Below are 27,917 nucleotides of genomic sequence, written 5' to 3'. Positions count from 1 at the left end.
CTGGAACTATATTCCTACCTATGTAACTCTACATAATAATAAGTACTTGCCATTTGATGAAAATTAGATTTGAATGGTAAGCTTCCAGATGGCAAGCACCTGCAACTCTACAACCTGACTCAAGCTGCATGATACAATCTTAGAATCCTGCCATCTGTTTGAAATAGAACTGCTTGCACTGTATTGAGTAATCATGTCACTCGCTCCTGTTTTACAGCAAAAAAAACTTTCAAATCTTAATTTTTTTTCTGATTTAAGTTTAACTTACCAAACCATCCACACGGCTCCCACAAGTCACATAAACTATTTAGAATGCAGCTTCTAATGACATACGTTCACTAGATGTTTTTTGTATTTTTTAATGTTTTCCACATATTTTATATCTGACTTTTAGAATTTCATTACTTTTGAACTTGTAAATGTACAAAAATAAAAATATCTGCAAGTCTTACTGGATTTATTTTGCTGAACAATACAGTATTACTTTTGATTTACTTTAAGTTTAAATTAAAATTATTTTAAAAATACAATTATTAAATCTGTATATATTTTGAAGAATAGCACAAGTAGAATGTGATTTCTAGATAGTAATAGATCTAAAAAAATATTGATAAACTACCTGATCTTCCCTCTCTCATTGCATGACATTATTTCAACCCTTCAATGTGTTACTGCCCTGGAACATGCTACTACCTATGAGTAATTCATAAATATGCATGTCATAGGTGAGTAACACAAGGCATTGAGATGATATAAAGTGTAAAAAGAAAGATGAAGCAGTTTTTCTCTAGTATCTCAGTATAGATATTTGTTACTGCCTTAGGGCAGACTCCAAGCTGTATTATAATTCATAATATGCAGATGGTAGTTTCCAAGTGGCATTTTTATTTTATTTTTCCAAGTCATGTTTTGCTGGGGCTGGTATCCTAGTCGATGTTAATAAACAGCAGACTCATGATTGAAAAATGGAATTGTAACAAGTTATTTGAACTGAAGTGATGTGAGGTTTTATTTTACTGAATGTCGAAGGAAAATATAAGTTACACACATGTGTAACTCGAAAAATGTCACATAATGTAAAACAAAACCACATGTTTATGTATGGTAACATTGCCTTTGAAATGACTTTTCAAGATGTAATCTGTCTCACAGATGATGTGAGATACTTTCCATCACCACTAAGGAGATCTCCAGTAATGGGAAGAAAAATATAATTATTCGAACAACCTGATCCAAAGTTGATGGCAATGGAACATTAAAGATAGACTAAAATTTCCATCTGTAGGTCAAGTAAAAGGATACAACTGTAACATACTGTTAACAATGACAGGGGAAGCAGTAAATAAAAAAGCAGAACCACAAAGGTAATAATCTCTGGATTACTACCTGAGCCACGAGCAAATTTGCATGTGGTAAATAAGATCAGAGGGATGAATGCGTGGCTCAAAGATTGGTGTGGAAGAAATGGATTTCGATTCATGGGGCACTGGCACCAATACTGGGTTAAGAGGGAGCTGTTCTATTGGGACGGGCTACACTTGAACTATGCTGGGACCTGTGCCCTGGCAAATTGAATAACTAGAGCTATAAACTAAATAGTGGGGGGGGTGGGGGGAGGGTTCAGGTGAGGGGAAATTTAAAAAGTCAAAGAGAAAGTAAAAGGCAATAGTGCAGGGAGCAATAGGGGTAATGATAACCAGAGTGTGACACGAAGGGACAGAGCGTATAAACATAAGAGTGCAGCAGAAAGTAGAGTCAGAGAAGGGAAAAATGGTAAAAAGACAAAATTAAAAGCTCTTTATATGAATGCACACACCATTCATAACAAGATAGATGAGATGACCGAACAAATAGAAATAAATGGGTATGATCTGATAGCCATTACAGAGACATGATTGCAAGGTGACCAAGGCTGGGAACTGAACATTCAGGGATATTTGACATTTCGGAAGGATAGGCAGAAAGGAAAAGGAGGTGGGGTAGCTCTGTTAATAAAGGATGAGGTCAGTGCAGTAGTGAGAAATGATATTGGCTCAGATGATCAAGATGTTGAATCAGTTTGCCTGGAGATAAATAATAATGGAAAGAAGTCACTGGTGGAGGTAGTCGTTGGCCCTATAACAGTAGCTACATTATTGGACATAGTATAAATCAAGAAGTAATGGAGGATTATAAGAAAGGTACGGCAATAATCATGGGTGATTTTAATCTTCATATAGATTGGACAAATCAAATTGGTAAAGGTAGCCCTGAGGACGAGTTCATAGAGTGTATTCGGGATGGTTTCTTAGAACAATATGTTATGGAACCAAACAGGGAGCAGGCTATTTTAGATCTGGTAATGTGTAATGAGATAGGATTAATTCATTATCTCATAGTAAAGGATCCATTAGGGAAGAGAGATCATAGCATGTTAGAATTTCAAATTCAGTTTGAGGGTGAGAAAATTGGGTCTCAAACTATTATCATGAACTTAAATAAAGGCAATTACAAAGGTATGGACAAAGTTGGATAAAGTGGATAGGGAAAATAGATTAAAGGGTAAGACGATAGATAAGCAGTGGCAGACATTTAAGGAGATATTTTATAACTCTCAGCAAAGATATATTCCAATGAGTAGGAAAGACTCTAAAAGAAAGATAAACCATTCGTGCTTATTAAGGAAGTTAAGGATGGTGTCAAATTAAAAACAAAGGCATACAATGTTGCGAAGATTAGTGGTAGGCCAGAGGATTGAGAAATTTTTAGAAACCGGCAAAGGGCGATTAAAAATATAATAGAATGAGAAGATAGATTATGAGAGTAACCTAGCAAGAAATATAAAAACAGACATTAAGAGCTTCTACAGGTATATAAAAAGGAAGAGAGTAGCTAAAGTAAACGTTGGTTCCTTAGAGGATGAGACTGAGGAATTAATAATGGGAAACAGGGAAATGGCAGAGACTTTGAATAAATATTTTGTATCGGTCTTCATGGTGGAAGACAGTAAAAGCATCCCAATAATAATAGATAATTAAGGGGTTATAGGGAGGAGGGAACTATCACTAGAGAAAAAGTACTAGGCTAACTAATGGGACTAATGTCCCCTTGACCAGATGGCCTGCATCCTAGAATCTTAAAAGAAGTGACTGCAGAGATAGTAGATGCATTGGTTGTAATCTACCAAAACTCCCTGGATTCTGGAGAGGTCCCAGCAGATTTGAAAACCACAAATGTAACACCCCTATTCAATAAAGAAGGGAAACAGAAAGCAGGAAACTATAGACCAGTTAGCTTAACATCTGTCATTGGGAAAATGCTGGAGTCCATTATCAAGGAAGTAGTAGCAGGACATTTAGAAAATTATAATACAATCAAGCAGAGTCAGCATCGTTTTATGAAAGGGAAATCACGTTTGACAAATTTTCTACAGTTCTTTGAGGATGTAACGAGCAGGGTGGATAAAGGGGAACCAGTAGATGTAGTGTATTTGGATTTCAAGAAAGGCATTCGATAAGGTGTCACATAAAAGGTTACTGCACAAGATAAGAGCTCACAGGGTTGGGGGTAATATATTAGCATGGATAGAGGATTGGCTAACTAACGAGATAAAGGTGACATTTTCAAGTTGGCAAACTGTAACTAGCCACAGGGATCACTACTGGAGCCTCAACTATTTACAATCTATATTAATGACTTGGATGAAGGGACTGAGTGTAATGTAGCCAAATTTGCTGATGATTAAAAGATGGGTAGGAAAGCAAGTTGTGAAGATGACACAAAGAATCTGCAAAGGGATATAGATAAGTTAAGTGAAATGGCAAAAATTTGGCAGGTGTAGTATAATGTGGGAAAATGTGAGGTTATCTGCTTTGGTAGGAAGAATAAAAAAGCAAATGATTATTTAAATAGAAAGTGACTACAAAATGTTGTGGTACAGTGGGATCTAGGTCCTTGTGCAGGAAACACAAAAAGTAAGCATGCAGGTACAGCAAGTAATTAGGAAGGCAAATGGAATTTTGGTCTTTATTACAAGGGGGATGGAGTATAAAAGTTGGGGAGTCTTGCTATAACTGTACAAGGCATTGGAGAGACTACACCTGCAGTACTGCATGCAGATTTGGTCTCCTGATTTAAGGAAGGATATTCTTGCATTGGAGGCAGTTCAGTGAAGGTTCGCTAGGTTGTTTCCCGCGATGAAGGGCTTGTCTTATGAAGAAAGGTTGAGCAAGTTGGGCCTTTACTCATTGGAGTTTAGAAGAATGAGAGGTGATCTTATTGAAACATATCAGATTCTGAGGGTGCTTGAAAGGGTAGATGCAGAGAGGATGTTTCCCCTCATGGGGGAATCTAGAACTTGGGGGCATAGTTTCAGAATAAGGGGCGCACATTTAAAATGGAGATGAGGAGTAATTTCTTCCCTCAGAGGGCTGTGAATCTTTGGAATTCTCTATCCCAGACAACTGTGGAGGCTGGGTCATTTAATATATTTAATTTGGGGAGTCAAGGGTTATGGGAACATAAGAACATAAGAACATAAGAATTAGGAACAGGAGTAGGCCATCTAGCCCCTCGAGCCTGCTCCGTCATTCAAAAAGATCATGGCTGATCTGGCCGTGGACTCAGCTCCACTTACCCGCCTGCTCCCCATAACCCTTAATTCCCTTATTGGTTAAAAATCTATCTATCTGTGATTTGAATACATTCAATGAGCTAGCCTCAATTGCTTCCTTGGGCAGAGAATTCCACAGATTCACAACCCTCTGGGAGAAGAAATTTCTTCTCAACTCGGTTCTAAATTGGCTCCCCCGTATTTTGAGGCTGTGCCCCCTGGTTCTAGTCTCCCCAACCAGTGGAAACAATCTCTCTGCCTCTATCTTGTCTATCCCTTTCATTATTTTAAATGTTTCTATAAGATCACCCCTCATCCTTCTGAACTCCAACGAGTAAAGACCCAGTCTACTCAATCTATCATCATAAGGTAACCCCCTCATCTCCTTGATATTATCATCTAATTGATAAGAATCAGCCTAGTGAATTGTCTCTGTACCCCCTCCAAGGCTAGTATATCCTTCCTTAAGTAAGGTGACCAAAACTGCACGCAGTACTCCAGGTGTGGCCTCACCAATACCCTGTACAGTTGCAGCAGGACAGGACAGTGGAGTTGAGGCTATGATCAGATCGGCCATGCTTATTAAATGGCGGAGCAGGCTCGAAGGGCCAAATGGCCTACACCTATTCATATTTCTTATGTTCTTATGTAAATGTAATTTAAGCAGCCGTTCTAAGTTTTAATTCCTTTAAATTTTGGCGTTATCTTAAGTCTCAGAGCTAAACCTCAATGTTACTGGGTAACTCAGAGCCGCAACATCTTATAATTTACACGTGACCTCCAAGCTATGACAGTCTTCATTAATGGTAATTCTAAAAAGTGATAGAATATACATGTCTTTAATTTTGTATCAACAGAATACAATCTGGAAACGTGTGATAGGGTACATATATTTTTCTTGTAAGGATGAGATGCAAACAAAATTGGACCTTTATCACTTGCAATGTATTGTGATATCATTTCTCATGCTGTATTCTCTATTTTCTTGATACATCCTTTATGCATTACTCAATCTACAGTATGTCATCCCATATGAAGAGAACAAAATGTATAATATAATGTTATGATCACAACAATGTTCACATTTGTCTTCGAACAGGTGAATACATAGTGATGACAGTGTATTTTCACTTAAAAAGGAAGATGGGATACTTTATGATTCAGACTTACATTCCATGCATTATGACAGTAATTCTCTCTCAAGTGTCTTTCTGGATTAATAAGGAGTCTGTCCCAGCTAGAACAGTATTCGGTATGCCTTGATTTACAACACCTTTTTAATCGCTGTATTCATTATCCAGTCTTTGTTTATATACCATCATCATTTATCCATTTCAGGTGAATACTCCATACAGATAGTATATTTTTACCTACAAAGTAAACTAGGCTATTATCTCACTCAGACTTACATCCCATGCACCATGACTGTAGTTTTGTCTCAGGTTGTGTTCTGGATAAATAAAGAATCTGTCCCTGCTCGTACCATGGCGGGTATGGAAACCTTTACTGTCTGTTTGTACATCATTGTGTGTGGTGACTTGGAAGCTGAAGCATTCGATCTGTTTTCTCATTGTTTTTTTTGTCATTTATGTAAGTTTATGTCAATGAATTATGTGAAGATTTTTTTTTAATAATGAACTTAAAGAATAAGTGATAATGTTTTACAGTTTTCTGATTAATGTGTGCTTTTCATGTACTATTTGTTCCCTTTGGCATTTTCTAGCGATGTTGTAAAACTCTAAAATGCAAATACGTGAGAAGTGGTGACATACTGAATTAAGAATTCTGCCCAATTTTGAATCCAGTCCAGATTTGGACTGTAAAATTGCCCTGTTGTGACTGTGAAAGTGATGAGTGCATTAAGTTTGGACAGTCATAGTCGAATTTCTAGTGGGCAAGGGTCCATGCCACGAAATGTACCATAATTTGACATTTAGGAATAATAACAGCAATAACTTTAACATAGTGAAATGCCCCAAGGCGCTTCACAGGAGTATTAATCGCTAAAAATTTGACAGTGAGCCGCATAAGTAGAAATTAGCACAGGTGACCAAAAGCTTAGTCAAAGAGGTATGTTTTAAGGTGGGTCTTGAAGGAGGAAAGAGAGTTAGAGAGGCGGAGAGTTTTAGGCAGGAAGTTTGGGGCCTAGGCAACAGTAAGTATGGCCACCAATGGTTGAGCGATTACAATCAGGGATGGTCAGAAGTGCAGAATTAGAGGAGCCAGACATCTCTGGGGCGGGGGTTGGGGGGTTGGGGCTGGAGAAGATTACAGAGATAGGGAAGGGGTAGGCCATGGATAGAATTTTGAAATCAAGGTGTTGCTTAACCGGAAGCCAATGTAAGTCAGCAAGCACAGGGTTGATGGGTGAGCAGGACTTGGTGTGAGTTAGGACATGGGCAGCTGATTTTTGAATCATCTCTAGTTTACATAGGGTAGAATGTGGGAGGCCAGCCGGGAGTGCATTGGAATAGTGAAGTTTAGAGGTAACAGAGGCATGAATGACGGCTTCAGCAGCGGATGAGCTGAGGCAAGGACGGAGACGGACGATTTTACAGAGGTGGAAATAGGCGGTCTTAGTTTAGCTGCAGATTTGCGGTCGAAAGCTCATTTCAGGATCAAATATGACACCAAGGTTGTGAACAGTCTGGTTCAGCCTCAGACAGGAGTTGGGGAGAGGCATGGAGTCAGTGTCTAGGGAACGTAGTTTGTGGCAGGGACCAAAAACAATGGCTTCGGTCTTCCCAGTATTCAGTTGGAGAAAATGTCTGCTTATCCAGAACTGGATGTCAGACAAGCAATCTGCCAATTTAGAGACTGTGGCGGGGCAGTGAGGTAGAGCTGGATGTCATCAGCCTACATGTGGAAACTGCCGCTGTCTTATAAGGGATTAATAAGGGATTAAAGAAATTCAAAGTAAAAAAATTAAAAACAATTATTGACCTTCTAATCTGTTATCAATTCCAAATACTAACAATGCTCAGTAGATTAACTGTTTTCTTTTTAATTGCTGAAGGAATCACTACAGTTTTGACCATGACTACACTAAGCATCAGCGCACGCCACTCGCTACCAAAAGTGTCCTATGCTACTGCAATGGATTGGTTCATAGCTGTATGCTTCGCTTTTGTCTTTTCTGCACTCATCGAATTTGCAGCTGTAAACTACTTCACAAATCTTCAGGCTCAAAAAGCCCAAAGGAAAGCAACTAGAACAGCAGCATTGTCAGCAGTGACTGGAGTGCCTGAATCGGAGGAGATAGTCTCGGTAAGTGAGCCCACACCTGTTGACAAGAAAAGGCAAAGCCATGATAACACATCATTTGTAAATTGCCTGCTTAATCTTATTCTTATCTGGCATAATAAAAATGTCTTTGAATTTGTTTCCAGAAGATAACTTTATGCAGAGTGTAAGATAATTTCAAGCATGGTGTATAAAATTAGTGAAATGGAATGTTTATGCAACACTCGACACACAAGTCCGTTTGGTACAAATTAAAAGCCGTTTATTTTTACTTGCAAGGGAGAGCAATTCACGCCTGAGTTCCCAACTCAGTCCAACACCCAATCTCTCTGAACAACATTTTGTCAAAATATTTATACATTTACTTGATCAACTAAGAATATACACCAGGTACGCGTGCCAGTTACGGTTAACAACATTCAGCAGTTTTTAAGTGTAATCAATTTAAGTGTAATCACGTCTGATCACAGCCATTGTTCTTCGTCTATGACGTGGGTCATGTGTTCTTAGTCACTCTGAACTGGTGTGTGTGTGTCCTAATTATATTTCTAAGAATTGATTAAGTGGAAATCCGTAGCGTGCAAGGTGCAATGTTAACCCCTTCATTGCTGAAGAACGGTTTGTCCCCCACTTTTGGTCCATGGCTACCCCGACCAAGGCTACCAACTATTAGTAAGTTACCTGCCTTATGCATCTCACTTCCGATTGTGGTGATCAGCCGCTAGGTTAGGGATGTATATTGCTTCTAAAACAAAATAATCCCTGAGTCTTGCACACTCTTCCCAAGCAGCTTTCCCTGCTCTGTGATGGCTTTCACCATTCTCTGGTTTCTGCATCTCCTGCAAAAGGTACATGCCATGATAACCCAGCTCAGTGCTAGCAACTGCTGCACAGTCACTGGGATGTGAGAGATTATACTAATCCAAGGGTGAATGTTTACATTCAGCCCCCAGTTCCATGCTCGGAGGTACCCTTGTGCATCTCGAAGTTCCTTATCGATCTCCTTGCCTAACATGGCCAGGTCATGTTCTAGGACATGATACCGTTTAAGGGTCTTCCGGAGATTTTTCTTAATCTCCTTCAGGTCTTCTGGTGAAGAATTGGAGCCCTCACCGGTTCCCCATTCTGTTCTAATTCGTCTGTGAGTCTGTCAGTGATGTTTAGGGTCATCTGTTCTCTGGGGTGGATATATACCATTCAGGCATGTCCAATATTTACTGGGACCCGGGGTTTAAAAGAGAATCATGCCCACTAGTTGTCGGTGTAAGTCCACACACCCTTACACCACAGGATATACCCTTGTCATTCCTTTCAGTGTACATGTATCCAAAGCCCCAGGCAGTTGTGCAATGTCATGAAGGTGGGTACTGTTTATCCAGTCGGGCACCTCGCCCCTTTGGATCTGATTCAGGTAGTGTCTTACTTGCCTGATGGATCCAGTTACCATAGGAGTGACAAATTTCCCTCTTTACAGAGACGACGGCATCATCATACTCCCAGTCAATCAACAGGTTGATGGTGGCGGTGTGTCCTTCCATTACAGCGATCCCCTTTAATAAATCCTGCACTGTCCATTCCCCAAGCTCCACCTTGTTTGGATGGCCTGGTTGTCTTTTTGTACCAGGGGTTTTCAACAACCCTTTCAAGTGCTCTGCCCTGGCCTGGACACCCTGTATGTCTAGGGCATTGACAAGAGATGTCCCTGTGTTTACTCCAGTTAGAATATCATTGACTAGTCCTCGCTTATGTTGATAGAGTTCTTCTGAGTGTCCCCTGAAGCAGGATGCCCTGTGGCATCAGCGGCTTCCCTCAGCACCGTATATAATAATCTCTCTTACAGCTTATGCAGTCTTACGTTGCACCTACTTGGTAATCCTAACTCTGTTAAGTTTACTATAACTGGCACAATCTTGTGATGTACATTGTCATACAATTCCGTACCCTCTGCCCTTAAGACTATCCCACTCGGGGGACCTGGCGTCAATTCAGGGCAACGTAACGGCTCGAGTGGGGCAGTAGTTGCTAGCCACTCGTCGACCCACTTCACTCTTAACGGGGCGACGGGCACGACCCGGCTTCATTTTCACAGTTATAGATAAATCAGACCCTTATCTCACTTGACCATACACATATTGCGCCCGTCTCGGGCTCATATATGGTGACTGCTCGGAAAGCATTGTGCGGTAAATTAAATGGGTCCATAAAGTCTTTCATATTCTTTAGTGAGAATGGTCCTCTCATTCATCGACTATGCAAAGGACAATACATACATATTTTTTTATTTTTTCAGTACAAGTATATCCATCAGATTTTGACCAGGTCTTCACATCCACGTGTTGAAGTGTCATCGTAGTTTGGCAGCCATCCTGTCTGCCCAGGCTGGAAGATCCCATATATTCTGACTCCGTCGGGGCTTATGTGTTATCTGTAGTCCGGGTCATTTGGGTCTTCACCATCGTCTGTGTACACCTGAGTTGTCTCTCGGAGCAGCAGTAGCATTTTCCAGGATGCCATCCTATAAAGAGAAAGGGTGGATGCCCTCAGGCTATCAGTTGGTTTCCACTGGGACCAGTGTTTCCAATGCTCTTTTCCTTCCATTTCCACACACGCGCAGGTATCATCACTTATCAAGATTTTGTACGGCCCGATCCCCCGAGGGGTGAACCCTGTTCCTTGACCATTACCTTTTCTCCTACCTGCGGCACGTCTGCCGGGGATCCTAAGTCCTCATCATGGTCCTACATTCCTGTTGCTCCCTGACTTCCTGGCTCATATCTTTTAACTGCTTAATTCTGCTACGTACTGTGTGATTCAGTCCCGTAATGGTCCCAGGTCCGGTCTTCCTGTAATTATACCCTCCGGTAATTTCATGACACGTCCTGTCATTAGCTCATGGGTGTTAGCCCTGTAGTCCGATTTGGGGTTGCTCACAATCTCATTCATATTCTGGGTAACAATTCCAGCCAGGATTGCCCGGTTTCCTGTATGTCCTTGGCCAGTGAAGTGTTAAGAGTCCGATTCATTCTCTCGACCATCCCTGAACTTTGGGGGTGGTACGGAATGTGGAACTTTTGTTTAATGCCTAGAGTCTTACAGACTTCCTTTATTACTTTCCCGGTGAAATGATTTCCCTGGTCTGAATCAATCTGCGTGGGTATTTCCCAACGGGGAATCACCTCCTCAGCCAGTATTCACGTGGTACAGTTGCGGGTTGCGAAAGCTCCACCCACTGTGTGAATTGACCTATTATTACGAACAATATTTCCTTTCTCGAGAGTTTGGTAGTGGCCTTGTAAAATCACTCTGGAGATTTTCCTATGATCCCCGCTGGCGGGGCTGATGGGGCACTGGGATCTTTATAGCCTGGTTGTGTTGGGCGCATGTAATACATTGTTGACAGTATTTGGCTGCCCATCCGCCCATGGCCGGCCACCACCATCCCGAGAAACACTAGTAGTTACACCATTATGTCCGCAGTGATCCATCCCGTGATGCAGTTCCATCAAAATACGTCGTATGCATTCGGGTGCAATCACGCTGCCATCCCATCTCCATATGGAGTCTGAACCCTGGGCCCCGCCCATGTCCTTCCAATCCTTCTCTTTTTCACTTGTATCTTCCTGTAGTTTCCTTGCATCTATACCGTCTTCCCCAAGCGCCAGGGTGCTTACGGGTTCTGGGTTCTGGGCTTTGGACTCTGAGGCCCATTGGGCTGTGTGGTCCACCGCCTAATTTCCTTTCTGTATCTCATCCACCACTCATTGGTGGGCCTTCACCTTTATCACTGCCGCTTGGGCAGGTTTACTAGCAGCATCTAATAGCAGCCTAATAGGGCCCTCATGCTTGATGGCCTCGCCCCTGAGATGACGAACCCGCGTCTTCCCCAGGCAGTCATATAGTCATGTATGAGGGAGTGCAGCGAAGGTTCACCAGACTGATTCCCGGGATGGCGGGACTGACCTATCAAGAAAGACTGGATCAACTGGGCTTGTATTCACTGGAGTTCAGAAGAATGAGAAGGGACCTCATAGAAACATTTAAAATTCTGACGGGGTTAGACAGGTTAGATGCAGGAAGAATGTTCCCAATGTTGGGGAAGTCCAGAACCAGAGGTCACAGTCTAAGGATAAGGGGTAAGCCATTTAGGACCGAGATGCGGAGGAACTTCTTCACCCAGAGAGTGGTGAACCTGTGGAATTCTCTACCACAGAAAGTTGTTGAGGGCAATTCACTAAATATATTCAAAAAGGAGTTAGATGAGGTCCTTACTACTAGGGGGATCAAGGGGTATGGCGAGAAAGCAGGAATGGGGTACTGAAGTTGAATGTTCAGCCAATAACTCATTGAATGGTGGTGCAGGCTGGAAGGGCCGAATGGCCGACTCCTGCACCTATTTTCTATGTTTCTATGTTTCTATGTACTACGCCGAAAGCATAGATATAGATATTGACCCGTTTTCCCTTGGCTTGAGCTTCGGTCAGTGCGGTCAGTTCTGCCACCTGTGCCGATAGTCCTCCGTCTAAAGTTCCATTCAATATGGTCTCTCGTCTCTGATTTACTGCAGCCCTTCCAATATGGGGGACTCCATCTATATATTTTCGGGACACGTCGACATACAACACCAGATCGGGATCGTCTAAGGGTATAGAAACATAGAAAATAGGTGCAGGAGTAGGCCATTCGGTCCTTCGAGCCTGCACCACCATTCAATAAGATCATGGCTGATCATTCCCTCAGTACCCCTTTCCTGCTGTCTCTCCATACGCCTTGATCCCCTTAGCCGTAAGGGCCATATCTAACTCCCTCTTAAATATATCCAATGAATTGGCATCAACAACTCTCTGCGACAGGGAATTCCATAGGTTAACAACTCTGAGAGAAGAAGATTCTCCTCATCTCAGTCCTAAATGGCCAACCCCTTATCCTAAGACTATGTCCCCTGGTTCTGGACTTCCCCAACATCGGGAACATTCTTCCCGCATCTAACCTGTCCAGTCCCGTCAGAATCTTATACGTTTCTATGAGATCCCCTCTCATCCTTCTAAACTCCAGTGAATAAAGGCCCAGTCGATCCAGTCTCTCCTCATATGACAGCCCTGGAATCAGTCTGGTGAACCTTCGCTGCACTCCCTCAATAGCAAAAACGTCCTTCCTCAGATTAGGAGACCAAAACTGAACACAATATTCCAGGTGAGGCCTCACTAAGGCCCTGTACAACTGCAGTAAGACCTCCCTGCTCCTATACTCAAATCCACTAGCTATGAAGGCCAACATACCATTTGCCTTCTTCACCGCCTGCTGTACCTGCATGCCCACTTTCAGTGACTGATGAACCATGACACCCAGGTCTCGTTGCACCTCCCCTTTTCCTAATTTGCCGCCATCCAGATAATATTCTGCCTTCGTGTTTTTGCTCCAAAAATGGATAACCTCACATTTATCCACATTATACTGCATCTGCCATGCATTTGCCCACTCACCTAACCTGTCCAAGTCACCCTGCAGCCTCTTAGCGTCCTCCTCACAACTCACACCACCACCTAGTTTAGTGTCATCCGCAAACTTGGAGATATTACACTCAATTCCTCAATATAAATCGTTAATGTATATTGTAAAGAGCTGAGGTCCCAGCACTGAGCCCTGCGGCACTCCACTAGTCACTGCCTGTCATTCTGAAAAGTACCTGTTTATCCCGACACTCTGCTTCCTGTCTGCCAACCAGTTCTCTATCCACGTCAGTACATTACCCCCAATACCATGCGCTTCGATTTTGCACACCGATCTCTTGTGCGAGACCTTGTCAAAAGCCTTTTGAAAGTCCAAATACACCACATCCACTGGTCCTCCCTTGTCCACTCTGCTAATTACATCCTCAAAAAATTCCAGAAGATTCGTCAAGCATGATTTCCCTTTCATAAATCCATGCTGACTTGGTCCAATCCTGTCACTGCTTTCCAAATGCGCTGCTATTTCATCCTTAATGATTGATTCCAACATTTTCCCTACTAAGGATGTCAGGCTAACCGGTCTATAATTATCCGTTTTCTCTCTCCCTTCTTTTTTAAAAAGTGGTGTTACATTAGCTACTCTCCAATCCATAGGAACTGATCCAGAGTACATAGACTGTTGGAAAATGATCACCAATGCATCCACTATTTCTAGGGCCACTTCCTTAAGTACTCTGGGATACAGACTATCAGGCCCCTGGGGATTTATCGGCCTTCAATCCCATCAATTTCCCTAACACAATTTCCCTCCTTCAGTTCCTCCTTCTCACTAGACCTACTGTCCCCTAGTACATTCGGAAGGTTATTTGTGTCTTCCTTCGTGAAGACAGAACTGAAGTATTTGTTCAATTGGTCTGCCATTTCTTTGTTCCCCATTATAAATTCACCTGAATCCGACTGCAAGGGACCTACATTTGTCTTCACTAATCTATAGAAGCTTTTGCAGTAAGTTTTTATGTTCCTGCAAGCTTCCTTTCGTACTCTATTTTACCCCTCTTAATTAAACCCTTAGTCTTCCTCTGTTGAATTCTAAATTTCTCCCAGTCCTCAGGTTTGTTGCTTTTTCGAGTCAAATTATATGCCTCTTCCTTGGCTTTAACACTATCCTTAATTTCCCTTGTTAGCCATGGTTGAGCCACCTTCCCCGTTTTGTTTTTACTCCAGACAGGGATGTACAATTGCTGAAGTTCATCCATGTGATCTTTAAATGTTTGTGTCATGTATTTCACCATCTTGCAATGACTATAAGTATGTAACTGTAACTCATGCATACTGTACCTGTACCCTTGTAATGCACACCCTGACCACAGGGAGTGAGCTCCTCACCTGGGCTTCCAGGTATAAAAGGGGAGATCCCACCCAGGATCAGCACTCTTCAGTCCTGGAAATAAAGTGAAGGTCACAGAGTGACCGTGTCTGATATATCCATGCCTCGTGTGAGTTTGTAACAAGGTGCAGAGACACTACAGTTTGCCATTGCTTATCCACCGTCAACCCTTTCAGTATCCTTTGTCAGTCTATTCTAGCCAATTCACACCTCATACCGTCAAAGTTACCTTTCCTTAAGTTCAGGACCCTAGTTTCCGAATTAACTGTGTCACTCTCCATCTTAATAAAGAATTCTACCATATTATGGTCACTCTTACCCAAGGGACCTCGCACAACAAGATTGCTAATTGATAAGAAGGTTCCTTCTTATTACACATCACCCAGTCTAGGATGGCCAGCTCTCTAGTTAGTTCCTCGACATATTGGTCTAGAAAACCATCCCTAATACACTCCAGGAAATCCTCCTCCACTGCATTGCTACCAGTTTAGTTAGGCCAATCAATATGTAGATTAAAGTCGCCCATGATAACTGCTGTACCTTTCTTGCACACATCCCTTATTTCTTGTTTGATGCTGTCCCCAACCTCACTACTACTGTTTGGTGGTCTGTACACAACTCCCACTAGCGTTTTCTGCCCTTTGGAATTCTGCAGCTCCACCCATCCCGATTCTACATCATCCAGGCTAATGTCCCTCCTTACTATTGCATTAATATTCTCTTTAACCAGCAACGCCACCCCGCCTCCTTTTCCTTTCTGTCTATCGTTCCTAAATGCTGAATACCCTTGGATGTTGAGTTCTCAGCCTTGGTCACCCTGGAGCCATGTCTCCGTGATGCCAATTACATCATACCCGTTAACTACTATCTGCGCAGTTAATTCATCCACCTTATTCCGAATACTCCTCGTATTGAGGCACAGAACCTTCAGGCTTGTCTTTTTAACACACTTTGCTTGTTTGGAATTTTACTGTAATGTGGCCCTTTTTGTTTTTTGCCTTAGGTTTCTCTGCCCTCCACTTTTACTATTCTCCTTTCTATCTTTTGCTTCTGACGCCATTTTATTTCCCTCTTTCTCCTTGCATAGGTTCCCATCCCCCTGCCACATTAGTTTAACTGCTCCCCAACAGCACTAGCAAACACTCCCCCCTAGGACATTGGTTCCGGTCCTGCCCAGGTGCAGACCATCCAGTTTGTACTGGTCCCACCTCCCCCAGAACTGGTTCCAATGTCCCAGGAATTTGAATCCCTCCCTTCTGCACCACTGCTGAAGCCACGCATTCATCTGAGCTATCCTGCGATTCCTACTCTAACTAGTTATTGGCACTGATAGCAATCCTGAGATTACTACTTTTGAGGTCCTACTTTTTAATTTAACTCCTAGCTCCCTAAATTCGTCTCGTAGGACCTCATCCCGTTTTTTACCTATATCCTTGGTACCTATATGCATCGCGACAACTGGCTGTTCACCTCCCTTTTCAGAATGTCCTGCACCCGCTCCGAGACATCCTTGACCCTTGCACCAGGGAGGCAACATACCATCCTGGAGTCTCGGTTGCAGCCGCAGAAACGCCTATCTATTCCCCTTACAATTGAATCCCCTATCACTCTCCCACTGTGCAGCAGAGCCAGCCATGGTGCCATGAACCTGGCTGCTGCTGCTCCCCCCTGATGAGTCATCGCCCTCAACAGTACCCAAAGCGGTGTATCTGTTTTGCAGGGGGATGACCGCAGGTATTTTGCCAATGTTCCCCGGGGCATCTTCTCACTCGACTGGGTGGCACTCATGTGGTTCTCCCATGCCCAGAATTCCTCCTGCCAGGTTCTCACTGGTGTCCCTCACTATCTTTACCAAGTCATCCCGGGGCAACAGGATAGCTTCCCATTTTGCCCTCTGGGCATTGGAGACGGCCCGGAGTTTTCCCGTGTTTAACATTTCTACCAGAGTGTGTTTCGTATGTAACAAGATATCTTCGGTCGTTACTTCCATTTCACTAACTTTCACTGCCCATATTGTACAATCTCGTGCTGCTACACAACTGGACAGTCCTGCCGCCACCAACAACTGTTGGATCGAATAGTAGGCGACGGGTCTTTGCCGGTCGCCACAGGCTTGGGTGACCACGGCTCCAAAGAAACTTCCCTGGTTATCACAGTAAATATGGAATGGTAGCTCCATGTTGGGCAGTTCTAGTGCCAGGGCAGACATGAGGGCTTCCTTTAGGCCCTTATATGCCGCTTCCTACTCTGGTACCCAGTCTGTGGATTCAAAGGAAGGCTTTCCCCCATTCATCAATCGCTGTAGGGGTTCCGCGAGCACCACGAAGTTAAGGACAAAATTTCTGCAGTAGTTAAAAAGTCCCAGTACCTTCCTTACCCCCCTTACAGTAGTTGGGCATCTACCTAATGGCGTCCTGTCTGTCATTGGACATGGCCCGATACCCTTGTGAGATTTCGTGCCCCAAGTACTGTATTTTGGGCAGTCCTATCTGGGCTTTCTTTGGGTTCACTTTAAACCCGGATCTCTGGCGCGCCTCCAGGATTTCTACGAATGCCCCGGTGTGGCCTTTTGTGCTTTCGGAGGCTATTAACAAGTCATCTACATATTGTAGGATGGTACTCCTGTAGGGAGTCAGGTCTACGTTCTCCAACACTCGGCTCATAGTCCGGTGGGATATGGCCAGGCTGTTGTGGAATCCCTGTGATACCCTGGTCCAGGTGTACTGCCGTTCTCCTACGGTGAAGGCAAACTTATTTTGTGATTCTCAGGAATGGGGTACTGACCAGAATCCATTGGCTATGTCTAATATGGTAAAGATTTTATGTTCGGGTTTTAGACAATTAAAAATAGTCACTGGAGTGGCTACTACGGGGTGTTCCCGTGGCATGACCTTTTTCAGCGCAGTGTAGTCAATAATCAGTCAGTGTGATCCGTCTGGCTTCTTGACTGGCCACACTGGTGACTGTTTCCCTAGTACTCTGTCGGCCACCAAGTCTTGGACGATCCGGGCTACCGCCTCGCGGGCCTTGGGTCGTATGGGATACTGTTTACGTGCCTTATGTTCTGGACCCGCTAGTGTGATGGGCTCTGTGTCCATGAGTCCACAGTCCTGTTTCGATGTTGCCAATACCTCCTGAGATATGAGCAAATTGTTCCCCATCTCCCTTCTTTAGACCAGTCCCGGGTCAAGGACTGTATGCTGCTTACGTGAGCATGATTCTCTAGCTTGTTACGGCCCCACAGGGTCATCCTTTCTCGACTCGAACAATCTTTCCAAATTATCTTTTTTCCTCTGGGGTCTATTAGTGCGCCCAGTTGGTCTAATAGGTCAATTCCCAAAATAGTTCCTTCAGGATTATTGCACACCCAGAATTAGGCTGATATTAGTATCCCTGCCATGTCGAGGACCATCACTTCACTTTGTAGTGCCCGGGTCGTGGTTCCACCTTCTCCCCGTATCAATAGTGATTGTCTAGTAGTTGGCAGAGGCATATCTGTTATGGAGACTGACATGTCAGACTGCCAGCCCCCTAACAGTGCAATAACGTGAATTCGGGGTTCATTGTCAGTCTTCACAGGGGCCGATGGCCTTCATTCGGTGGCCATCGTTTTTATGATTTTTAGGAGTTGGTCCTTAGGCAACTCCTCCATGCCTCCCTTTTCGGTGGTCCGGGAGGTTTGTTTAGGACTTTGCACTGCCTGACTTCCGCCGGGACCCCAACACTGATTTTTGGTGTGCCCGGAGCCGTTACAATTACTACATTTCACATCCGACCCGCCTTTCTTTGGGAGGTGACAGTCTTTGGACATCTGTCCCGGTTTACCACAATTAAAGCAATTCCCATTAATTCTCTTGGATTTAACACCTAGAGGGCTTACCGGTAGCAGCTGCACCGCAGTGGTTCCCCCGGGGACTTTATTATCTAATTGGCACGCCCAGAGTATTATACCGTCGAAGTCTTGGGCCGCTACTACTCCAATTTGTAACACCTTTTGGTGTTTGGCCGAAAGCCCGTCTTTAAACATTTTTAAGAATGCGGGGTCGTCCTTACTGCTTGTCCAGAATATTCCTGGTAGGCCGTCCACATTCGTTCTCCATACTCATTACTCTTTTCTCCTTTCTTCTGTTTTATCCCTAATATTATTGTATGATGCTGCATGATCAGCTAGGTGACCCCTAATTCGGGGACCCACATCTGATTCTTTATGGCATTGTCCAACAAGTTTCATTTATCCCTCAGGCATTTTGCACGAACTAATTGATGTACATCTCTTTCAAACATATTGTATGTATCATACATTTCTTCTAATATTCTCCAGAAGTCAGTGTTGCTGTGTCTGGGTTTCAATGATGGCAAGTCCTTCAGTATGGATTGTTTCTCTCCAGGAGTAAACACTTCATACTTGAGGAGTACATCCAGTGGAACAACTCCCTGCACCTTCAGTGTACAGGTCCGGGCAGCCAACGGTGCCACGGGGACCACTTCTCCTTCTAAGTCTGGGGCGCTCGCTGTGGCATAGAGTGGCAGGGTGTCCCCTGACTCACCCTATCCTTTATCTGTTGGATCGTCGATCAGTCCGAACATAGTCATCTCGCTCTTTGTCTATCTTAGTCTGGTCAACTCTTTTAACATAGGTTTCATCTTTTCACTAAATCTCAGACACTGCCAGGTAATTAGAATCTTTATTTCCTCTTTCTTTAGTTTGTTTTTTCCACCAAACCCTTTGGCAGGTTCGACTGACAGGTCCCATCTGTCTTCTTTCATTTTGAGAATTAATTTCTTATGTTTATCCGCAAAAAATTTGGTCAGTGACCCCTCGGGTCCCCAATCATCTTCCCCGGATTTCACCATAGTCCCATTATGTCTTACCTTATAACAGCTATAGTCTCACTATGTCTTACCTTATAACAACTTTTAATTTATCCACAGACTTTTTACCTTGCTCAAGTTCCCCGGCTGACTGACACATAATGCCATAGATTCCAAGGGATTTTGCCAGTGGTATAATAACGTACTCACTCAGTGATGGTCTGTCATGGTCAGTGATCTGTCCTCCAGGTGAATCTTGCCGACTACGCCAAATTGAAGTGAATGTTTATGCAATACTTGACACCCAAGTCTGTTTGGTACAAATTGAAAGCTGTTTATTTTTACTTGCAAGGGAGAGCAGTTCACACCCGAGTTCCCAACTCAGTCCAACACCCACTCTCTCTGAACAATATTTTGTCAACATATTTATACATTTACTTGATCAACATTCAGCAGTTTTTAAGTGTAATCAATTTAAGTGTAATCATGTCTGATCACATCCATTGTTTTACATCTGTGACGCGGGTCATGTGTTGCTAATCACTCTGAACTGGTGTGTGTGTGTCCTAATTATATTTCTAAGAATTGATTAAGTGGAAGTCCGTAGCGTGCAAGGTGCAATGTTAACCCTTTAATTGCTGAAGGACGGTTTATCCCACTTCAATTCGTCACAGTGTAAATTTTACTCCTCTGTCCATTATCAAAGTGAAAACCTCAGTCATATATATTTCTTATATAACTTTTTCTGAGTTATCAACTGTAGGTTGTATTTACATACACTATATACACCGTAATTATATCACCGCCATTATCCCTGCAATATGACCATCATGTATTAATGACATGGTGTGGATCCTCAGTCAGCTTCAGCACTGATAGCTGCCATTTCTCCACAAGAGTAGATTTAAAGCAAATAAAACTAACAAATGGTAACGTTTTCACCACAAATTGAAAGGTTTAGAACTATTTTGTCTGTAATATTGCACAGATAGGGTGATTTCATTTTACATTCAGAAATAGCTTCAGTATTAAAGAAATCAAGGTATTGTATGGATAAATACAATTAAATCATGTCCAAAGACTACCAGATAATTTCTGGGCTTGATTTGGTGTTTCAGTAACTAAAAAAAAATCTGGCACCTTTCATGACGTCAGGACATCCCAAAGCACTTTACAACCAGCAGTCAATTTTCACGCAGCAAGGTTCTACAAACAGCAATGAGATAAATGACCAGATAATTTGTTTCAGTGATGTTGGTTGAGGGATAAATGTTGGCCAGTTAAACAGGGAAGCTCTTATGCTAGATCAGATACTCAAGTCTCTGGACTGGGACTTGAACCCATAATCTTCTGACTAAGAGCTATAACTGCTCCAAGGCTGACAGCTAGAAAAGAACAACTGACCCTAACTGGTACAGACTGCAGTATTTGAATCCTCACTCTCCCAGCCATAGTTTCCCACCTGCCATTTTTCTCTCTCACATGCATGCCATATAAGATGAGGAAAAGAGAAGTTCACTTAATGACGAAAGTTATTGGCATGGATTTTGCAGTCAGCGGCGAAGGTACAGCACTTGCCATTCACCTTGCTGACAACTGCCAATAATGTTTGAGGGCTTTAGAGTGCAGACTTGCTCTAATCTGGCATCTGATCCAGCATGCTGCTCTCTAGAGGGCATCTGTGGTGTCTGTGAGCAGGTCAAGGAACAGCAAGGTCCTTCAGCCAATCAGTTTGAAGAATTGTTACTGAGACACGCAGGCCGCGATTTCGCCTACTGAGGCCAGAACGAGGCGGGCGACATCGGTAGCGGGGTGCAAACCTGCTGCTGTCTCCATGCCGGCTTCCCACATGACTTTCCCTGATTCGTCTTGTTAAGTCCACCCAACAAGGTGCCCGGCCAATTAAAAGGAAGCACATCTGATTACATAATTTGATGACGCGTCATCAGTTGGTTTCCTTACAGGGACCATGCGCAAATTGATTTTGACAGTTGTGCTGTCACTGTTGTACAGCATTGAGCTGCTGCAAACACTGACCAGCACTGCACAGAGGTGCAGGGCTGCACCCAGGCTCTCCCATGACTCTGTCCATATGATTATGGAGGGAGTCACAGCTCCCAGGGAGGTTCTCTTCCCTTCCAATGGGCAGAAGAGACCTTCCCAGGAGACCAATGCAGCCTGGTTGCACATTGCACAGGAGGGCACAAGCAGTGATGTGGCTGTAGTGGCGCAAATATTTCAATGATCTCAGTAAATCATGAAACGTTACTGCAAAGCCATACTCAACTTCATCCTGCTGTACAACGCATCACATCCCCATCACTCTGCCTTCCCTACCCTACTCCTGCACAGCTTTACTCACACCAACTTATCTTGCACCTCCACCCATCCCTCTCTCTCTCTCGATGCACAACCAGGCTGCATTGGTCTCCTGGGGAGGTTTCTTCCACCCATTGGAAGGGAAAAGAACCTCCTTGCATGCTGATAACCGGCAGAGGCTCGATGGGCTGAATAGCCTTCTTCTGTGCTGCAACCATTCTATGATTCTATCATTCTATCTACGTTATCACTTCCCCATCTCACTAGCCACCCCTCATCCTAGTCCAATCATACGAACTAACAACACACAAGGGTAGGCTCTTGGGTGTTTTCACCAATGTTCATGTAAATTTTCTGTTAATGTTTTGTCAAACATTGAAATCTTTATTTTCAATACTTTGCCTTTTTGTACAGATTTGTGTGCACCTTTGGAAGTGGCTTGGTGAATTAAAGCAAATGGTGAGACATTGTAGAAACATCGAAACATAGAAAATAGGAGCAGCAGTCGGCCATTCGGCTGATCCTCAATCTCAACACTATATTCCCGCCTTTTCCCCATACCTCTTGATGCCTTTTGTCTCTAGAAATCCGTCTATTTCCTTCTTAAATATATTCAGTGACTTGGCCTCCACAGCCTTCTGTGGTAGAGAATTCCACAGGTTCACCACCTTCTGAATGAAAAAATTTCTCCTTATCTTGGTCCTAATAGGCATGCTTAATGGTGCTGGTGTGGGATGGTGCCAACCTGGTGCACCATGTGGCAGCCAGGTGTACAGCAACTGAAGTCAATTTGGCCATGGTGAGTCCAACCCTGGCGTCCTGGGCATCATTGTGGTCAGGTGCTGATGCCCTGTGCCCTGTGCAGCATCAGTTGATTGCGGAGAAGGTTGGTGTTTTTGGTACGGCTGGTGTGCCTGGTGCTGCTGGTGTTGGGGATGATTGTGGTAGGATTCTAAGGACCAAGGTGAGAGAGTATAAACGGTACCGATGCAAATGTAACAGATGGCAGGTAAACTCGAGATGACAGAAGTGATGTGTCGATGATGAGAGAGTTTGTTCCAATGAGTGACACTTGATAGACAGATTGCTCCAAAGACTTGCAACCTGCATAAAGGTAATGAGCCTTCCAATCGCAGTAAGCAAGAACTTCTAATCTTGGAACGTGAACAGCTGTGAAATGGGAGCTTTTATAGCATATTTGCAGCTGTCAGGTAAAGAAATGAATTCATGATGACACAAATCCTGATGTTCTTACCTGACATGATCCCTGAGCAACGGCAACCTCCTAGAAAACCTGGAAAAATGGTTAGTTGACCTCAAAATTGTCTTTAATATCATGCAAACAAGCTCTTAATCACCTAAATTGCCTCCCCCTCCACCGTCTGTTGGGTCTGTTCAGCGTTAACAGACCCAACTGCTGGCAAAGTAGCATAGAAACATAGAAAATAGGTGCAGGAGCAGGCCATTCAGCCCTTCTAGCCTGCACCGCCATTCAATGAGTTCATGGCTGAACATGAAACTTCAGTACCCCCTTCCTGCTTTCACGCCATACCCCTTGATCCCCCGAGTAGTAAGGACTTCATCTAACTCCCTTTTGAATATATTTAGTGAATTGGCCTCAACTACTTTCTGTGGTAGAGAATTCCACAGGTTCACCACTCTCTGGGTGAAGAAGTTTCTCCTTATCTCGGTCCTAAATGGCTTACCCCTTATCCTTAGACTGTGACCCCTGGTTCCGGACTTCCCCAACATTGGGAACATTCTTCCTGCATCCAACCTGTCCAAACCCGTCAGAACTTTAAACGTTTCTATGAGGTCCCCTCTCACTCTTCTGAACTCCAGTGAATACAAGCCCAGTTGATCCAGTCTTTCTTGATAGGTCAGTCCCACCATCCCGGGAATCAGTCTGGTGAATCTTCGCTGCACTCCCTCAATAGCAAGAATGTCCTTCCTCAAGTTAGGAGACCAAAACTGTACACAATACTCCAAGTGTGGCCTCACCAAGGCCCTGTACAACTGTAGCAACACCTCCCTGCCCCTGTACTCAAATCCCCTCGCTATAAAGGCCAACATGCCATTTGCTTTCTTAACCGCCTGCTGTACCTGCATGCCAACCTTCAATGACTGATGTACCATGACACCCAGGTCTCGTTGCACCTTCCCTTTTCCTAATCTGTCACCATTCAGATAATAGTCTGTCTCTCTGTTTTTACCACCAAAGTGGATAACCTCACATTTATCCACATTATACTTCATCTGCCACGCATTTACCCACTCACCTAACTGATCCAAGCCACTCTGCAGCCTCATTGCATCCTCCTCGCAGCTCACACTGCAACCCAACTTAGTGTCATCCGCAAATTTGGAGATACTACATTTAATCCCCTCGTCTAAATCATTAATGTACAATGTAAACAGCTGGGGCCCCAGCACAGAACCCTGCGGTACCCCACTAGTCACTGCCTGCCATTCCGAAAAGTACCCATTTACTCCTACTCTTTGCTTCCTGTCTGACAACCAGTTCTCAATCCACGTCAGCACACTACCCCCAATCCCATGTGCTTTAACTTTGCACATTAATCTCCTGTGTGGGACCTTGTCGAAAGCCTTCTGAAAGTCCAAATATACCACATCAACTGGTACTCCTTTGTCCACTTTATTGGAAACATCCTCAAAAAATTCCAGAAGATTTGTCAAGCATGATCTCCCTTTCACAAATCCATGCTGACTTGGACCTATCATGTCACCATTTTCCAAATGCGCTGCTATGACATCCTTAATAATTAAAGCATGGAGGCTGATTGACAGCCCACTGTCAATCATTTAAAATTTAACAGCTGACCCACCTCTGATCCCATCCTCTGAGTGCCAGCAAAGCTTTGGCTCCACCTGCTATAGTTTTGCCCACTCACTAAATCAATCTATGTCCCTTTGCAACCTTCTGCTCCCATCTACACTACTTACTGTCCTTCCTAACTTAGTGTCATCTTCAAACTTGGATATACAACTCTCTATTCCTTTACCCAAATTATTAATAAAAATAGTGAAATGTTGAGGCTCCAGACAGATCACTGGGGAACACCACTTGTCATGTCCTGCCAATCTGAGTATCTATCCTTTATCCCACTCTCTGGCCAGAATCTTCCCAGCCCTGTGAGTCCGGATTTGGAGGTGGGCCCACTGTCAAAATGGCCCTGATTGACAGCAGTTCGGAATCCTGCTTGGAACCTGCCTCCGTGTCAGTTTCTCAACTGTTAGGTCTGCGTGCGGATGGCAGAACTGACACTAAGCGGTGGGCTAGTTAATTAAAATACTTAACAGGTAGTTTAATGCTATTTAAGAGGATTAACAGCAGGCACTTCCAATTTTACAAACGTTTTGATGAGTTTGTTATCCCTTGGGGAACACAGCAGGTATGTGTGTGGGGTTCTCAGTGACTCTCCATTGCTTTGGCTATTTGACAGCTGCAGACGTGGTATAAAAACTACAATTTCACAGCTGTTCACTTTGCAATGTCAGAAGCTGAAGCTCAGATTTTGGAAGTGTTTGCAGTGAACTCTCTGTCCACTGTCACTTCCTTGGAGCAACTTCTCTCGCCATTGACAGATCGCTTCTGTCATCTCAACCTCACCTGCCATCTATTCCAGCAGCATCGGTGCCCTTGGAAAAAAATCTCACCTTGGTCCTCAGAATCCCACCACGATCAGCCCCAACACTAAAATCACTAAACGCATCAGCGTTGCCAACAGCACCAACATTCTCCGCAATTACACGCTGCTGCACAGGACACGTATGCCAAAATCGCCCTTTTCGATAAGGCCTCTGGCCGCTTGAAAGCAGCGGCCATGGGGCGGCGCGGAATGGTCGCTGAGTCACGGCAGACTGGCCGACATTTGAGGTGATACCCTCATGGGTTTTTCCGGCGATGTCAATATCCGCCCCGCTCCCCCCACTTCCACCCCACTCCTGCAGATGCATTGTTAACGACTTAATTGGAGCTGCACCGCCACGGACCCAACCCGAAGGTAAATTCACCTCAAATAGTCTTCCAGCCGCCTGTCGTTGCCAACGACAGGTTTTTGGGTCGGTCCACAGTGCTTGCTCAAGCCCAACAGTAGCCTTTAAAGGCGTGTTGCGTGTAGCAGTATTCTTGTCGGCAAAATTTTTTCGGACTTTTCCAAACATTGCGAATTGCTTGTTGGCAGCGGGATTGAGTGATAGTGTGCCAGGATCTTCAGTCTCGACAACAGTAATTCTGGAGGTTCTGTTTGCGGAGGAAAACTAAATGGGCTCAGTGCTGGCAGCAGAAAGCCTTCTGCACATTGTGCGCAGCAGAGAGGCTCTCAGGAGAAGGCGGCGCTGGCTCCAACGGCTGAAGAGGCCGTGGGCAAGGGACATAGCACACATGGCTGAGGGACATGCAGAAGACCATAGAGATGGCGACAGAGCTGAACCCAGAGAAGGACCTCAGGAAGGGCCTGGCGTCAGGAGGAGGGTCAGGTATGCCAACCCTGCGCACCACATAGTGGGCGAGATGAACAGGTGGCAGCATGCACATGAGGCAAATGCATGCCAGCAGCAGACTACCGAGGGTGTGCACCAACAAAAGCAGCTGTCAGAGGAAGACGCCAACATAGACGTGGGGGCAGAAGGCCCTACCGAACAAAGGGTCTACAGACAGCAGTTCTCATACATGGACCTGATGGATGACCAGTGTCTCCGGAGACTGCGATTCCACAAGGGCATTGTGATGGAGCTGTGCAATCACCTGCAGCCAGACCTCCAGCCTTAAACAAGGTTGAGGACAGCTCTGACTGTCGCATCCAAGGTCACCATCACACTAACTTTCTATGCAACTGGAACTTTTCAAGCTGCAACAACAGACCTCTCGAACATCTTCCAGTTCGCCACACATCGCTCCATCCACCAGTTGACTGATGCTCTCTAAGAGGAGGAGGGACAACATATCCTTCCCGAAGAGCAGGGAGAAACAGTTGGAGCGGCAGAACAGATTTGTTAGGATTGTGGGCATCCCCAGGGTTCAGGACGCCATAGACTGCACCTACCTCGCATTGAGTGCACCGCAGAACAATCCGGAGTTCTTCAGAAACCGTAAGGGATTCCACTCCCTCAATGTTCAGCTGGTGTGCGATCACAACCGCACAATCATGACAGTTGATGCCTTGCAGCAGACAAGATGCTTTCAGCCTGGGCCAAACCAACATTGCGGCTAGCTTCTTGGAGACGAGGGGTACCCACTCTGCACTTGGCTGCTGACTCCTCTTCGTAACCCGAGGACTGCTGCGCAGCAATCCTACAATGACTCTCATTCAGCCACCAGGTGCATCATTGAGCAGAGCATCGGAATCCTAAATCCGTTGCCTGGATCACATAGGAGGAGTGTTGCAGTACTTGCCTGAGCAGGTCTTCCTATTCATGGTCATCTGCTGCATGCATCACAACTTGGCAATCATGAAGGCACAACCATTGGAGGACGAGCCAGCAGTACCACCTGAGGAGGAGGACCAGAAGGAGGCGCAGGAGCAAGATGCGCAGGAGGAGGATGCATAGGAGGAGGACCAGGATGTGGATCAACGGCCATGCAGGAGGCGGCGTCGCCATGCCGACCCTGCAAGGGAAATGCTAAACCATCGCATTGCTGCTTGTTTCCGCTGAGTTCATGCACACTTTACCCTTCATCTGTGCATCTCCATTGCACACAGTGAAATGAGAGACCTGCACAGATATTGAAACACAAAATAAAGATTTATTACACACAAATAATAGATGTGCAAAACATACACATTATCAGTTCTTACCCTTGTGCATTTCCTTCTTACACAAAACTGTTCTGGAACTACGCCAGAGTGTCTCCCCTACGGCTGCATCATGGCTCCGGGCAGGCGCCTGAGTTTCAGATGAAGTAGGTCTAGGACGCCCTCGACCGGGTCTGACCCTGGAAGGGCCAGCTGCAGACTGGGCCGCATCCTCCTTGGTACCTTCAATTGGAATTGGCTGGGGTGATTACATGCTTGGCAGCAATGGCGGAGTGGCAAGTCTCGGCTCAGGACTGCCGTGATCCTGAGAGAGCACATCAGGATCCTGCTCCGAGGAGTTG

The 27,917-nt window shown here is 44.4% G+C and overlaps 1 protein-coding gene across 1 annotated transcript in view; it reads left to right on the top strand.

Annotated features, from left to right (window-relative positions):
* The window catches only part of gabra6b (gamma-aminobutyric acid type A receptor subunit alpha6b), a 53,171-nt gene that overhangs the window by 11,254 nt on the left and 14,000 nt on the right, over positions 1-27,917 (top strand). The window contains exons 5-8 of the mRNA XM_070877208.1: positions 5,691-5,843; positions 7,608-7,822; positions 12,764-12,776; positions 25,450-25,481. Of these exons, the coding sequence (XP_070733309.1) occupies positions 5,691-5,843; positions 7,608-7,822; positions 12,764-12,776; positions 25,450-25,481 (413 nt within the window). The remainder of the gene's footprint in view (positions 1-5,690; positions 5,844-7,607; positions 7,823-12,763; positions 12,777-25,449; positions 25,482-27,917) is intronic.

This window comes from Pristiophorus japonicus, chromosome 4 (genome assembly GCF_044704955.1).
Source record: "Pristiophorus japonicus isolate sPriJap1 chromosome 4, sPriJap1.hap1, whole genome shotgun sequence".
In the NCBI taxonomy this organism is placed as follows: Eukaryota; Metazoa; Chordata; class Chondrichthyes; family Pristiophoridae; genus Pristiophorus; species Pristiophorus japonicus.
This window is presented reverse-complemented; position numbering and strand designations above follow the sequence as displayed.